Here is a 17,096-nt window from a genome sequence, read left to right on the forward strand (position 1 = left end):
TTAAGTAATTCTCCTGTTTATTTTTCATGTTTTACTTAGGGATAGACTTAAAATCAAAGGATTCAACATCAGTTTCTATTAATCATTTGTTCTGTCAGAAAGATGTGCTAGCAAATACAAGGCCCTGAGTTCAAATTCCAGTGTCATTAAAAACAAATATACTAGTTACTAAATCTAGATAAGTAAGGAACAAAGCTTGAACAGACTTGTGGCCCTTCCTACCTGAGAGGCCTGAAAGATTTTTTTTTAAACCCTTCCCTTCCCTTTCCTAGAATACGCTATTTTCTTAAAAGTATTCTTTTTTTAACAGGTGTGTGGGTGTGTGGTGTGTAGTGTGGTGATATGTAGTGTGTGTGTGGAGGGGGGAGGTATTTGTTTGGGTGTGTGGGGCCTGGGTCTTGAACTCAGGGACTGAGTTCTGTTCCTGAGCTTTTTTTGCTCAAGACTAACTCCACCACTTGACCCACAGCTCTACTTCTGGCTTATTGGAGGTTTGAATGGAGATAAGAGTCTCACGGATGTTCCTCCCCATGCTAGCTTTGAACCACGATCCTCAGATCTCAGCCTCCTGAGCAGTTAGGATGACAGATGTGAGCCACTGCATGTGGCTGAAGAATATCTCTTAGACCATTGTGAGACTTTTTCTCAGTCTTTGATTTAGCTTTATCATTGTTCATATAGCCATCAGAGTGAGTTATTGACAGCTCATGGCTCTGCTTTTTGTTAATGCATACCCTCTTAGCTAAAGGTTTTTTCTTTTTTGAGACTGAGAGCTTTTATTTTTACCTATAATTCATTTAACACTTACCAAGTGCTAGATGCTGTGTTAACTGTGTTATATATTTGAGAAGCAGGTGCTAACTTCCTCAGTTACAGATGAGAGCATTGAGGCTAAAGCAGGTTAAGTAATTTGCCCATAGTCATGCAACTGGTTGTTACTTGTTTTGCTTCAAAGCCAGTGCTTTTAAACATAGCAATTCAATATAGGCAAGAACGTGACTCAAGGATGGACTGCTTGGGTTCAAAATCTGATCTCATCTGCCTACTACTTATATAATTGGGTGACTTCCTGAACAACTGATTCCTCCGAAGTCCTCTGGAAAATGGAATGGTCTACTTCCAGAAGAGCGTTCTTCTGTTTGTGTAAGATGGAGTCTTGCCATGTTGCTTAGGATGGCCCTTTGAACATGTGCTCAAGCTTGGTCCTACTGCCTCAGCTTCCTGTGGCTAGGACTGCAAGTAGACACCACTATTCCAGATTCTGAAGAAATTAGGAGTAAATGAGTTAGCTTAGGTAAAATTCACATGGTGCATAGGAAATCCTTCCACAGAAGTTTTTCTGTTGTCACTTATCAGCCATTACAACTGCTTAATCTTCAACCAGCAGTCATGGCCCATTCATCTCTCCATAAGTTTCTCTAACTAAGTTTCCTGAGACTAAATAATTAGTTAACCACAATTTTTATAGTCTTGGATTACTTAAAAATGAGCTTATTGAAATAAAATAAAAAAGCAAGTTTTCCTTTTATTTGTGTGTGTTGAGAGGAAATCTCAGTATATTGCCAAGGGCAGTCTTGAACTTCTGGACGCAAAGAGATCCTGCTGCCTCAGGTTCCAATGTGTAGTCCTTGACTTAAACTTATTTTGTATGTTAGAATACATGTTCATGGGTTCAGATTTCAGACACCCCTGCACAAGGTGTGTACAGTGCTGCACCTCCTCTTGTCTTTCACTTGTCCTCCTTCCTGGGAAAGGTGAATATTAGTTTCTTCAGAGGCATTTTATGCATTTAAAGGCAAATACACATATATGAGAAGCTCTTTTGCCCTTTTATGAAAGATAGTAATATGCCTTGAACAATATTCTACATCTAGCCTTTTAAAAATGTGATACTAGGATTTGAACTTTGAGCCTTATGCTCAATTGCTTAGTCTACTGACATTCTGCCACTTGAGCCATGCTGTAGGCCCTGTTTTTTGCTGGTTAATTTAGAAATGGAGTCTCATAGGCATTTTTGCCCAGGCTGGCTTTGAACTGGGATCCTTTTAATTCAACCTCTTCAGTCGCTAAGATTGCACATGTGAGCCACCAGTGCCCAGCTAAACTTAGATTTGTTAACTTGGAAATTATCCCATGTTAGTACATTATATATGCCATTTTCTAGAAAAAGCTGTAATTTTTAACTATTAACATTCAGCAGTTTAGTAACTATTTCAAGACATTTTGCGTGAGGCAGAGAAAGAAAGAAAGAAAGGGAGGGAGGGAGGGAAAATTAATGTAACCGGTTGCATTGTGGAAGGTAAATTATGGAAAATTATTGGATGATATTTCACTTTTTTTTTTTTTTTTAGTTCCGGTCATGGGGCCTGAGCTCTGGGCCTGGACGCTGTCCCTCAGCTATTCAGCTCAAGGATAACACTCTACCACGTGAGCCACTGCGCCACTTCTGGCTTTTTTTTCTTTTTGCGTATGTGGTGCTGAGAAATCGAACCCAGGGCCTCAGGCATGCAAGGCAAACACTCTACCACTGAGCCACCTTCCCAGCCTCCGATATTTCACTTTTTCAATTGTAAAATCATCCATTAATTTAAAGGGAGGATTCATGAAGATTTTATACTTTGATTCTTGGATGTTCTTTTCACCAAAGTTTTTTCAGTTGTCCTGGCTAACTCCACACTGTAGGAATATGTAATGGAAAGAACACGAGAATTGTAGCAAGAGAAAGTAGTTGGATTTAGTAAACATGTAAGTGTTGGGCAAAAAGTAGAGTGAAATGTGAAATAGAGCTAGGATACAGGAGGAAGAGCAAATAGAGGATGTAGAAAGGAAATTAACTAAGCTTTCTGTGTTGGGGATCAGTGAGACATTTTCACTGCAGCCACCTACCCCATGGCTGGAAAGAAAGATCTGATGTCCTGAAAATCTATGTATTTGATGACATTGTAAGACATGATTGTTGATCATCGATATGACTAGAGGAAGAATGTATAGAGAAAAGATGATTAAAGATGGAACCCTGGGGGCTGCTAACATGGGGAGCTAGCAAAGCAGCCCCTGAAGTAGACTGAAAAGATTCTGTCAGTTGGAAATTGCATCCAACTTTTTTCCAAAGAAGTTGATGTCAGTGGTGAGTACTGTCACACTCCACAGGAAGTGGGAGGAAAATGAATTATAAGTGTTTATTTATGTTATTAGTATCAGACTTTGAGAAGTCTGGATTATGGTGGAGAGCCCTCTAGTGGAAGGGAGAATGGTATTCATCAGCTAGAAAGAGCTCAGAAAAGAACGTGAATGTGGCAAAAAGGCTTTTCCTCCTTTAATGTGATGTGATTATTACAGGAAAGGGATTCAGGAGGAGTTAGTTTTTTTCTCATATATTTTTAGAAAAACATTGAGAAAGTCATATAGAGGTAGGAATGTGCCTTTTCATTTATATCAGAAATATCTTTCCATATTAATACATACCCATTTGCGAAGCTCATAGAATTTTAAAAAAAATCTTTGGGAGAAACTTCTTTTTCTGATGTTCTCAGGGTTTGAAGTCAGGGTCTGTCACTAAACGGAAGTTGTTGCTGGGTTCATGGTACCCTGCCGCGTTCTAGTCGCCTGCCATGGCTGGCCTGGAAATTCCATCTTCCTGTTCATAGCCTCCCAAGCAGCTAAGATTACAAGTGTAAGCTCTGCTTAAGAAAACTTCAAAGAATTTAAATATATACACAGAGCAGGTGATGGCTTAATGACTTTAAAAAGTAAAGAAACCCACATAACATCTTCCATGTAAGTTACAGAACATTGCTGGTCACCTCATAAACCTTCCTTATCCTCAACCTTTTTCCTCCTGAATAGGGACCAGTGTTCTTGTTTGTATCCCTATTTTTAAAACTTTTTTTTTTTTGGTCAGTCATGGAGCTTGAACTAGGCCTCGGAGCTGTCCCTGAACTCTTCAGCTCAAGGCTAGCACTCTACCTCTTGAACCACAGTGCCACTTCTGGCTTTTTCTGTTTATGTGGTGCTGAGGAATCAAACCCAGGGCCTCATAATGCGAGGCAAGCACTCTACTGCTGAGCCACTTTCCCAGCCTTTTTAAACTTTTTTTATGAAGTGAATTGCATAACTGTGTGATCTTACAGCTTTTTGTTTGTCAGTATTATTTTTGTGAAATGTATCCTTGTGTTTGCATTTAACAGATAGCTTCTTTGTATTTGGTATATTAGTCTGTAAAGTAGGATGTGTAGCTATGGCACTGTATTCTACCGTTGGCAAGCATTTAGTTCTCTGCACTGGATCCTGTTTAGGGTAGTATCATATTATGAAGCTTCTTGTGCATATCTTTTGAACTTGTTCCTATTGCACTGCACACATTTTTGTGGGCTGTGTATTGAATAAAGACATTGCTAGTTAACAAGACATTGCTCAGTAGATCTTATCTAGCTATTTTCTGAAGTAGCCCTGTCATGTTACTCTTGCATCAGATTTCAATATTTCCCCCTGTCCTTGCTAATACTTAGTTTCACTGGCCTTTTGTTTGACTGCTTTGTTTTTTTTATTGTTATGTTGGGTTTTAATAGCTTTTTAAAAAGTAGTATTTTTAAGTGTGCCATTATTTGGTTATATTCAAATGCCATAATTTAATGTCTTTTGCTGGGCACTGGTGGCTCACACCTGTAATCCTAACTACTCAGGAGAGTGAGATCTGAAGATCAAGGTTCAAAGCCAGCCAGACCAGAAATTTCTTCAAGACTTGCATCTCCAATTAAGTAGCAAAATGCTGGGCTGAAGGCATGGCTCACGTGGTAGTGTGTCAATTGTGAACAAAAAAGTTAAGCAAGACTGTGAGACCCTGAGTGTAACCCCTAGTACTGGTACAAGGGAAGGGAAAGAATAAAATAGAAGGGAAAAAAATCAAGTTTTAAGTTTTTGTCTTCTTTCTCTCCCTAGCATCTCAGATCCTGAGCAGCCCTAAAAGCTAGTGGGCTGTGTGCTTCTATGTGTGCCCTTAACTGTGAGGAAGATTGAATGTTGGAATAAACTAACAGAACTGATAGCTTATTCTTTCTTAATGTTTTCCTCAAAATTTCTGTTTTGGATTGTATGATGCCAATATAAAGAATCGATGTAAAATAGTTTCATTTTACTTCTAATATGAAAGTCAATTTTTTATTTCATGGTAGTAAATGGTTATAATCTTATTTTGAGAATAATATAAAAAAATACCATGTTGTCTGTTCACTGTTTCTAAGTATGTGAGACTCAGTAGGGGCCTGCTTCTCATGAATTAAATGCATTTGCCAGATCTGCTTCTTCTCTTGGTGCGATTGCATCATGATAGCCTCTCTTCCAGTTGGTCATTAGAGTTTTAAACAGGTTGGCACATGTAACATTCAGTAGTGTGCAGCTACCACAGATATTCCTTGGGAGGGTTTCAGGTCTTGGTAACTCTCTGCCGTGGTCTTTTGGAAAGCGCTCCGTAGGTTTACTATCCACCTTTATGTCTTCACTAATACTTTTTGCTTTTGCCAGTTGTATATTGATTTATTCACTTTTTTCAGAAAACCTATGATCAAAATGAGCATTTGATTCTCACACTAGTAAGTTCTAGACATGCCTTTTTTTTTTCACATGTGAGGACTATACACATTTCTAAGTAACTGCTGACAAAGAACTACTTCATGATAACTGAGAGCTACCACTGTATATTTTATCCCCTGGGTGGGGGAGAATATGTGTTAACATTTTTAGCTGCTGAGATTTCTTTATAGAGGTCATATTGAGCATATGTTTAAAATTCTGCCAATTCTTCCATATACTAATGGTAATAAGTCTAAAATGTTTCAATGAATTAGCAAAGAAGCCAGAAACATTATTGAAGACAGTATTTTCAATGACCTCTCTCTCCTACTCCCTAAATCTTTAAATCAATGTCAGTAATACTTAATAAGTAGCAAAACTTGCTGACTTGTTTTTTTTCTCTCAATATCTGTTAAAAATTCTAATATTCTAAACTAAATATGGTTGGAGGACAGTGGTCATTCTGATAGAAACTGTTGATTTGGAATGTCTTCATTTATCTCATGTCAAGTACTTGGGCTGGAGATTAATTTTAGAAGCTACTGTTAAAAGTATTGGTCAGTGGGCTGGGAAGGTGGCTCAGTGGTAGAGTACTTGCCTTGCATGCATGAGGCCCTGGGTTCGATTCCTCAGCACCACATAGCAAAAAGAAAAAATGCCGGAAGTGGCACTGTGGCTCAAGTGGCAGAGCGCTTGTCTTGAGCTGAAGAGCTGAGGGACAGTGCCCAGGCTCAGAGTTCAGGCCCCACGACTGGACCCAAAAAATAAATAAATACATAAATACATAAATAAATAAATAAAATAAAAGTATTGGTCAGTTAGATGCTTTGACTTCTAATGTAGATGATTTCTTTTTTTTTTTATTTCCATAGAAAATGTATTAACTCTAAAAGGAGCCTGGTAAGGATTCCGAGTGTGCACTGGCCGGTACAGTGAGCCAGCACAGCATTAAGGAGTTTGCTCAAATTGTAGCTTCCTTACACGGTGACATGGAGAGCAAAGCACCCTATAACTAGAACCAGCAGAACCCTCTTTTCTCTACTGTAGTTTCAGTACCCCCAAAAGCTATTTTTCTTTCTCCTCAGGTATCAGTCAGAGCCGGATCTCTCATTGGCTGTTGCAGCAGGGGTCAGACCTTAGTGAACAGAAGAAAAGAGCCTTTTACCGATGGTACCAGCTTGAGAAGACAAATCCTGGTAAACATTGTTGCCTTTTATTTATTGTACCTGAAACAAAATGTAATTATTCCATTGGCTTCATACTAACTTACTCAGTAAAGTAGTTTCATACTTCATTGTTGGGCCTTTATGCCAGTAAACACACACACACACACACACACACACACACACACACACCACAACAAATGTAAGAAAGAATGTAGGAGCTGGGCACTGCACAAACAGACAGACACATACACACACACACACCACAACCACCACAAATACAAACAGACAGACACACACACACACACACACACACACACACACACACACCACAACCACTACAAATGTAAGAAAGAATGTAGGAGCTGGGCACTGGTGGCCAGCAATCCTAACTACTCAGGTGGCTGAGATCTGAGGATTGCTGTTCAAAGCCTGCCAGGGCAGGAAAGTCTGTGAAACTCTTACCTCCAATTAACTACCAGAAAACCAGAAGTGGAGCTTTGGCTCTAAGTGCAAGAGTACTAGCCTTGAGCAAAAAAGCTCAGGGACAGCACTCAGATCCCAAGTTCAAGCCCATGACTAACAAAAAAAAGAAAGGGGGAGGGGAGAGGGAGGGAAAGAGGAAAAAATTACACACACACACTCAGTTCATTGTTCATTTCAAGATTATACAGAACAAGGTTCATGAATGATAAAAGAAAATCTAAGGAAAACCAGAAAATTTAAAACAAAATCTTTTTTTCATCTATAAACTTAAGTATTTGAAAACAAACAAAATGTGTGCATATACTGTGTGTCTCTGTTCTTGGCCTTAATGCATTTCTGTTCATATACCCAGAGTGATCTCTCTTCACTTTGTACCCACATGGGCTTCTCTCTTTTCCCTCCCTCCCTCCCTTCCTTCTTTTTTTTTTTTCTTAAAGCTTCTCTTTAACTGGACTCAAAAAAGAGAAGAACAGATATTTAGGTTAATTTTACCAATAATCGAATAGCTATAGATACAGTGGAGTTCTCTGATAAACAGACCCATCATCAGGATTTCCCAGCACAACTCAAAGCCTGCCAAGACTTATAAATAAAAGAGGCTGATGGAAAATAATCACATGCACTTTATCTTGTTTCTTAAGAAAACATTTACAAGAAAATGCCTAGTTTTTTTTTGAAGAAGCAAGTACTAAATTCAGTGTGTCTGACATCAAAAGAGCCCCTTTATTTAATCAAACTAAGTTCAACATCTTTTCTGATGTCTAATTTAAACATTGCTGTAGCACACAAGGTTTGCTGAGCACCTCTTGGCTCATGCCACTGGTTCTACATACTTCAAAATTAAACAACTAAAGTCTGACAGGATGCTTATGCAGCAAGTACATGAAGTAAATGTGGAGACAACAATAAATGGCTGCTACTAATTAGAGCTTGGGGAAATATACTCATGGCATAGGAGAACATGAAAAATTACTTTAAGAAAAGCTAGCTTCTATGGCTAGAGCAGTAATAATGTGTTTGTATTTGTTCTTTTTATTAGCTGATTAATAAAGGCCTACCTATGCCTGGCACCAGGGGCTCACACTTGTAATCCTAGCTACTCATAGGAGGCTGAAATTTGAGGATGATGTTCAAAGCCAGCCCAAAGCCAGCCTGGGCAGGGAAGGCCATGAGACTCTTATCTCCAATAAACCACTCAGAAAACCGGGAGTGGCACTGTGGCTCAAGTGGTAGAGTGTTACCCTTGAGCTAAAGAGCTGAGGGCCAGCTTTTGGGCCCAGAGTTCAAGCCCCATGACTGACAAAAATAAAAAAAATAAAAAACTAAAGGCTTACCTAGATCTAATCCTGGTAAACAAGATAATTATATATACATGGAAATTTCTTTTTAAAAGAAATCTATTGGCCAAGGTATGAGAGATTTTTTTTTTCTCTTATGAGTTTAGAATAGCTAGATGAAAGTAACACAGTTTTGTTTTAATGGGAGCTCAGATGTAATGAAGAAAATAAATGTTTCTATACAGAAATAAATGTTGACCTGGCTCATAATACATGGCTGTAATATCAGCACTGAAGAGGCTAGAATAGATAGATTGAGAGTTTGAGGCCAGTTTGGACTACATAATATTGAGACCTAAAAGAAGAAGGAGGAGGAGGAGGAAGAGAAAGGGGAGACGAGAGGAAGAAAGTTTATTTTCTAGTGAGAGTGGCATTTAGCCAGCCCAGAAGTTCCATGTTTTACTTCTAAGGAGTTTTAAGGCTTTTATACAATGTTCTTGCATCTAGTATCTTTCTATCTTTTTTTAAGAGTCAGTAATTTTGAGTTTGTTCTTTGTGTCGCTCATAGCATCTACTTGGACCTAGTTCACCTTGTTTTAAGCCAATAATCTCTAAAGCATTATATGATGACATATTTGATCAGTTGAGAAAGAAGGGAAATATTTAGTTTATATCATATACCAGAGAGCATTAAAACACAAGATATAAACTATCAAAATATTCTGAATGAGATTGGAACCCATGTGCCATTATTGGAAATATTGACATAATTAACTGCACCACAAAGTTAAGACTAGAACAAGGGATAAAAGATTTTTAAAAATGCAATAATCAGAAAACAGAAAAAGGTTCTTACACTAGTTATAAAATCTCCTATCTTTAAGAGAATTTTTTTCCAAAATGTATGCACTTGAATAACTAATTCTTACAGTCCTCAGGGTATGGGTAGATATGGGGAAATAAACAACTGGGGATGGTTGTAGTGATGTGTGTTAGTAATCCATGATCATATGGTAACTTACCCCACAAGGTAGTGGCTTAACACAACATTTATTTTCTTGGCTTGTATAGATTGGCTGCAGGAGTACTCAAGACAGGAGCTTCAGGATCAGTGTTCTCATCAGATTTCAGACACTGGAAATGGACAGTCCCCTTGCAAATCTGCACATGGATATTGCAAGCCCTGGCAAACGGCTTGTTGGATGGCCTTGCCATCCACTGCCCAAGTGTCTATACAAATTGCAACTAGTTCTCTCTTGAGAAAATAATCAAGTGGAAGGAAGAAGGAAAGAGAGAGAGTGCAATAACTAAGACAGAAGCCACGCTGTCTCCTATAATCTAGTCCTGGAGGTATCATACCATCAGTACCACATGCTGTTAGTTACACAGACTAATCATGGTACAGTATGGGCAAGTTCTCCACAGTGGCATAGATAACAAAGGGCGGAGGTCAGTGGGGCCTTTGGAGGGTGGCTGCTATATGTCAATCTTGAGACAGAATGGCTGAGTCCTTGTTTCTCTGGGTCAGCCAGGTTCCACATAAAGTCTGCAATAGCTGGAGTATTTGAGATGGTGCTTCGGTCCAGTGCTGTGGCACCTGGTCAGAGTAGAGGATTAGCGGCACAGCTGTAAGGTCATGTGGCCTCGCCACATGGAGACCGTGGGTTTCTTTACATCAGAGTCTCAAGTTGGCCAGACTTCTTTCTGTAAAAAAAAAAAAAACTTCTTTCTGAAACTTAGGCAGAAGGTACAAAGTTATCTGTGACCTGTCACTGAACTCTCTTCATTTTCTTCATCAACAGCTCAGATCTAAGAGCCTGATTACTAGGAGGGATGGCTTGTTGTGAAGGTTTGTCTTTGGAACCTATCCCAGGAAGTCATGATTGTGACATGATACTGGTTTGTTCTAAGGTGGTAGCAACACTAACTTGATACTGATTTTGATAGATGTAATTAATCAAATTTATTTATTTATTTATTTTTACTGTTGAATAGTAACGAAGTCAAAGATAAGTCTTGAGGGTTTTGAGCTGAGCAACTTGAAAAATGGGGTCTGTTTACTGAAATGGAAAAGACTGCATGAAAATCAGAGCTGGAGAGTGGTACATGATTATAATCCAGGCATTGGTGGATGAAACCAGGAAGAGCAGAAGTTTAAGACCATTGTGGTTTTTGTAGCAAGCTCAAGGCCAGCCTGGTAGTGAGACTTGTCTCAATAAAAGGGATAGGGCTGCTGCCTGGCACACTGGTTCATACTGTAGTCCCAGCTACTTGGGACGCTGCAGGTAGGAAGATAATTGAGGCCAAGAGTGAAAGGTCATCCTGAGCAACATGGCAAGACCTTGTCTCAAAAACAAGGAAAGAGCCGGTGGCCGGTGGCTCACGCCTATAGTCCTAGCTTCTCAGGAAGCTGATATCTGAGGATCACAGTTCAAAGCCAGCCCAGTCAGGAAAGCCCGTGAGACTTATCTCCAATAAACCACTAGAAAACTGGAAGTGATGCTGTAGCTCAAGTGGTAGAGTGCTAGCCTTGAGCTGAAGAGCTGAAGGACAGCGCCCAGGCCCAGAGTTCAAGCCCCATGATAGACCAAAAAAAAAAAAAGAAGAAGGAAAGATGTGGATATGAGGGGATAGAGGCAGGGGAAGAGGGAAGAAAGATGGAAGAGAGCTACAGTAAACCTATTATGGACTGAAATAGAAACACTAACCAGGGTGTTACTCAAATACTCCCAGAGTTTATTTATTCCTATTAATATGTATTAATTTACATCTGTTAACATATGTATAAGCTCCACAAGGTCTGACCTGCCTTGTAAGTCTATAGTAAGGATTTGGATTAAACCATAAACAAAGGGGACTTGTTTTGTTTTGCCTGTCCAGGGGCTTGAACTCAGGGCTTGGGCACTGTCTCTGAGCTCTTTCACCCAAGGCTAGCACTCTTACCACCTTGGGCCACAGTGCTCTTTCTGGTTAATTAGAGACAAGAGTCTCAGACTTTCCTGTTCAGGCTGGCTTTGAACTGTGATCCTTAGATCTCAGCCTCCTGAGTAGGTAGGATTATAGACATGAACAACCTGGTGCTTGGCCAACATTTTTTTTTTAACCAAAGGAATCAAATGATTATAATTACACTTTGAGGAGATGAGTTTAACAGTGTAAGGAGAGAAAGAAAGGAAAAGGGGCTAGGGACTGAGCTCTGAAGACACATGCTGTTCAAATTCAAGAAATAATAGAGGTCATTGTATTCTTTTTTGTTGTTGGTGGTAGTGGTCATGGGGCTTGAACTCTGGGCCTGGGTACTGTCCCTCAGCTCTTCAGCTCAACGCTAGCACTCTACCACTTGAACCACAGCACCACTTCCAGTTTTCTGGTAGTTTATTGGAGATAAGAGTATCACAAACTTTTCCTTCCCAGGCTGGCTTTGAACCGTGATCCTCAGATCTTAGCCTCCAGAGTAGCTAGGATTACAGGCATGAGGCACTGGCGCCAGGCCATTGCATTCTTATATTTAAGCCTAGAGTAAAGCCTAGGTGTAAAGAAAGGCGATGGAGAGGGTGGAGAGGAGCTGGACTGTGTGGGGAGAGGATGAGCCCTGCACTCAGGCAAAGTGCAAAGTTTACATCCATGAATATTAGCCAAGAAAATATGAGGTAAATGTACATACACTAGGTAAGGGTACAGAGGAGGTCTACAAGACACACTGCCTTTGTTCTGATTCACTTTTGTGTATGTGCATGTGTGCATATGCATATGTCTGGGGCTTGAACTCAGACCTTTGGCACTGTCCTTGAGCTTTTTTGCTCAAGGATAATACTCTACCACTTGAGTCACAGCTCCACTTCCAGCTTTTTGGTGGTTAATTGGAGATAAGTGTTTCATGGACTTCCCTGCCCAACTGGCTTCCAACTGTGATCTTCAGATCTCAGCCTTCTGTGTAGCTAGGATTGCAGGTATGAGCCACTGACTCTGATTCACTTTGTAAGGAAGAATTTTTTTACCTCTTCAACTTTTTATTTTAGTCACTGTTTTTAAAAATGGGAATATTGAATATATTGGCCTACAAGTTTCAATAGAAGAACAAAATTTATTATGCTCATTTATTCTTGTTTTCATGATATTTTGTTATTTTGACTTTTAATAAATAGCAAGATATCTGCTGAAAACCTCTTGTTTATTTTAGGGGCTACATTAAGTATGAGACCTGCCCCGATTTCAATAGAGGACCTTGAATGGAGACAAACACCTCCCCCTGTCTCTGCCACATCTGGGACCTTCCGTCTCCGACGAGGGAGTCGATTTACCTGGAGAAAGGAGTGTCTGGCTGTCATGGAAAGGTACATGTCTGCTTTTCCTAAGACATTTCCCAAACTTAGGAAAGAAAGGAAGTTTGGCTAGCTTAGGACAGTTTTTATTTCCAGAAAGTAATTTGGAATAAGAATTCTATCTCTGTGAGTATTTTGGTATGTTTTAAGTGTGTATTATTGAAATAAATTGAGAAATCATAAAATAGGAATTCACATCTAGCCACTAATTTTAGTAGTGCTCTTAGTAATTTAAGAAACTTTTAAAAGATGTATTTGACATTATGTCTTTCATATTTTGAAAAAAAATCTTTTTGAGGTATATTTATCCAAAATACTGGGTAATTATAAAGGAGGTCCTCATTGAGCTTTGCTCAGCAAGGAGGCTGGTCTCATGGCACGCACTCCCACAGGTTAGAAAGTACTTGTTTTTAATTTTGATTCGGTAGTTTGTCCTCTCACTCTTACCACCAGTTCCCAGACCATACTCGGTACTCAACAATTTTCTGACCTTAGCCTCATTTTTCACATCTGACATGGTATAAATGCATGCTTATAAAATGTTTGCTATAGTTAGCTGAAGCCCTATGATATTATCCTCTTAGTTACCTCCTAAAGTGTTCTCTATGGAATTGTGTTTTGATGAAGAAGTTTATAAGCAGTAGAGTGTCATATTTTCCTGTTTCTTGTCATATTCAAATTCCCTAAATGCTAACTATTTTGCCTACTACATATCTTCATGCTTGGTTCGTAGTAGATATACATTATTCCCATATATAAGAATATATGAATGTATAATATTGTATGGAAGTAATGCTTTTTCCTTTCTCCTGAGCTAATTACATTGTTTATTCCACATATTTGACTTTTGAGCTTTTTTTCTCCACATATTTGACTTGAAAACATTCTATTATGGAAACATTTATTATCACAAAGAACAATTTTATATGAGTCCACTTAGAGGAAATATCCAGAATAATCTAATGTATAGAAATCTAATCTAGGGGCTGGGAAGGTGGCTCAATGGTAGAGCACTTGCCTTGCATGCCTGAGGCCCTGGGTTCGATTCCTCAGCACCACATAAGCAAAAAGAAAAAAGCTGGAAGTGACGCTATGGCTCAAGTGGTAGAGCGCTAGCCTTGAGCTGAAAAGCTGAGGGACAGCGCCCAGGCCCAGAGTTCAGGCCCCATGACTGGACCCAAAAAAAGAAAAGAAAAGAAATCTAATCTAGGCTGAGGAAAACAGAGGACTTGAGCCTGGGGATAGCGACGGTATATGTGGCTTCATTGGGGGAGGGGAGAAATTTTCTAAAATTCATTGTAGTGATTTACAACTTTGTGAATATATGAAAAGTGTTGAATACTTCAAATGGGTAAATGGTTTAGTATTTGGATTATATCTCAATTAAACTGCTTAGAAGGGAAACGTAGTATACTATTCCAGCTTCACAGATACTGACCTTCCACATTTGATGCTCACTACAGTCCTTTTCAAATGAAGTTACAGGAACTCACAAAGGTAAAATAACTTCCTTGGGCTGACAGATCTAATAAATAGCCAAGCGACATGCACATCTCTAGATAGCGTTAATCATAGATTAACTGAGAAGAATGCAATTTTCATTTGAGTATGCACTTTTTTTTAGCATATAAACTTGGCTTTGGTTAACACTAGAGTCTGATGTTGCTAGATTAACATGTATTGCAACCTTGTATTAGTTTAAGAGCACATGAGAATTTAAGTAGGGAGAAGATGAGTGATGAAATGATGATTGCTGGCCCTGGAAAGTAGGTATGGGCTTACTAGACTCATACAGGCAATTTTTTTTTCATATTTACGAAGATTTTTGTTGTTAGTTTTGTAGAAGATCTGACTTGAATTGTAATGAATAAAAGAGAATGTGATTATTGATGATACTCATTGGGTCCTTTATGAAGTATTTGTTATGTGTTAGCAGTAACCTAGGCTACCTCAAGTAGCTTACATATGTGCAAAGGGGGGGCTGAGTCATCTGCCCTTGAGAAATTTACATCTGTAAATCCTGTGAACTCACCTGTGACTCCTGTTTCATAATCCTATCCCTTTGTTCATTCATTAAATCAGCTACTTCCTAGCTGCATGACAAAGTGCTAGTGAGAGAATAGAAATAATTCAGGCCATTTGAAATGAGTAAAAAATGATGCGCCCAGTAGATCTGAAAAGAAAGCTGAGTGAGCAGTTGTGCAGGCCTTGTGGCCTAGGAACCAGGCTTCCAATGGCCTTTCCTTTCATCTGTAGGGATTACCTGTAGCTTTGGCAGCAGCTCTTTCTCTGTGGTTGTAGAGTCTGAGACTGACACACAGAACAATGAGACCTGGGTGTTGCACCTTTCTTGACTCAAGGGAGGAAGATAGAATGGAATTTCTAAACCTTATGGATTGTTCTACCAAATGAAGCAAGTTAGGAAGAAAGTAGCAACTTGGAAAAGCTTGGCCAGATACAGGAATGCATTTGACGGTGTATAGTAATAACAGAAGCAACAGGACACAGTGTTAAGATGACCAGCTTTGGAGTCAAGTTTTTGCAGAAAGGTTACTTATTGCTCTTATTTCTAGTTGAAGTGGCTGAATGAAGACTCTGTATTTGAGTATTTCCACAAGGATGGAAATGAAGACAAATGTATGTCTCTGGGTGTGTTTGCAATTAAAACTTATTGCATCTTTTACTGTACTTAGGGAACAGTATATCTGTAATACATTTTTTGTTCTTACATTCCATATTCATCTTTGATGAACAGTATAAAAGCAGTAAGAAATCCGGAGCACTCAAATTTTAAAGAACACATTTTTTTGTTCTTTTAACATTTATAAGCCGGGCGCTGGTGGCTCATGCCTGTAATCCTAGCTGAGGATCTGAGGATCGTGGTTCAAAGCCAGCCCGGGCAGCAGAGACTGTGAGACTCCTATCTCCAATAAACCACCAGAAAACTGGAAGTGGCGCTGTAGCTCAAGTGGTAGAGCACTCGCCTTGAGCTGAAGAGCTGAGGGACAGCGCCCAGGCCCAGAGTTCAGGCCCCACGACCGACAAAAAAAAAAAAAAAAAATTATAATCTTCAAAGCAGTTTTTTTTTTGGGGGGGCTGGTTGGTTGTGGGCCTTGAACTCGGCCTGGGCGCTGTTCCTCAGCTCTTCAGCTCAAGGCTAGCGCTCTACCACTTGAGCTACAGCGCCACTTCCATTTTTCTGGTGGTGGTTTATTGGAGATAAGAGTTTCACAGACTTTTCTGCCTGGTCTGGCTTTGAACTGCGATCCTCAGATCTCAGCCTCCTGAGTAGCTAGGATGACAGGCATGAGCCACCGGCACCCGGCTTTCAAAGTCGTTTTCAAAATTAATCCAAAATATTCTTCCCAGAAGACCAAGGGCCAATATTAAAAACTAGTTTGAGGATGTCTCTTCACCCCAAATTTAAGCATCTAAAAATAGATTCTTAGAAAAATATGTGCCTTTATGAACAAAAATAACATCACAACCATAATACTTTTAACAAACCCAAATTAAATCTTAGCTCCAAAGTTGTATCCTTGCTGTTAATGTGACATGTTTATAATGTTATTTAGAGACATGTGCATAATACAGAAATGCATTTTATACAAGTGTGTTATACATCCTGAGAGAATTAGCATGGAAGAGACAAATCAGCTTATAAAGCATGTTTCTACATTGTTGCTTCAGGTTTCTGTAATTTAATTCTCTTGGTCTTTACTGCATTTTGGAATTCTTCCCAGGGCAGTTTATTAGTACTTGGATTTTGATTTTAGTCTCTTTCCTTTTTCCTCTTTACTTTTAATTTTTTTTTCAGTGAACACTTTAGACTGTGAAGGTTAAGAAGACCAATAGTTCCAGAAACTAAATTCTATATTTAACTACAGACTGGGTGTGGTTCAAACAACTGCAGAGCCAGCTTGCCTAGTGTTTTGCCAGTCATTACAATCCCAACCTGCAAAAAGAACATTTCTTTTCCTAGTCTTCTAACTGAAATATGCTCAATTATGGTATGATGATACAGGGCATATGTTTTGGTATGTGTAAATAAGATGAAGACAAAGGAGACTCATAAGTTCAAGCTCTGAGTAACTTCGGAAGATCTGTGTCTTCAGTGTTCTTATATAGCAATTTTCAAAACAGTAATCTGCTCTCTTCTTTTGTTGTTGTTACTGTTTACTGTTATTTTATTGACTTAAATTACCATTGTGAGGTTTTAAACAATTTATTTAGGAAGTCTTTCTCCACTTCTGATCCCATTTCTTGAAGTCAAATTTGTC

General features: G+C 39.1%; 1 protein-coding gene across 8 annotated transcripts in view; it reads left to right on the forward strand.

Moving 5' to 3' along the window:
• Hmbox1 (homeobox containing 1) overlaps positions 1 to 17,096 on the forward strand; it is an 89,499-nt gene that overhangs the window by 50,013 nt on the left and 22,390 nt on the right. For all 8 annotated transcript variants that reach the window (XM_013024274.1, XM_013024271.1, XM_013024272.1 and 5 more), the window contains exons 5-6: positions 6,654 to 6,764; positions 12,675 to 12,828. In XM_013024274.1, coding sequence (XP_012879728.1) covers positions 6,654 to 6,764; positions 12,675 to 12,828 — 265 coding nt within the window. The remainder of the gene's footprint in view (positions 1 to 6,653; positions 6,765 to 12,674; positions 12,829 to 17,096) is intronic.

The sequence above is a fragment of the Dipodomys ordii genome, unplaced genomic scaffold, assembly GCF_000151885.1.
Source record: "Dipodomys ordii isolate 6190 unplaced genomic scaffold, Dord_2.0 Scaffold74, whole genome shotgun sequence".
In the NCBI taxonomy this organism is placed as follows: Eukaryota; Metazoa; Chordata; class Mammalia; order Rodentia; family Heteromyidae; genus Dipodomys; species Dipodomys ordii.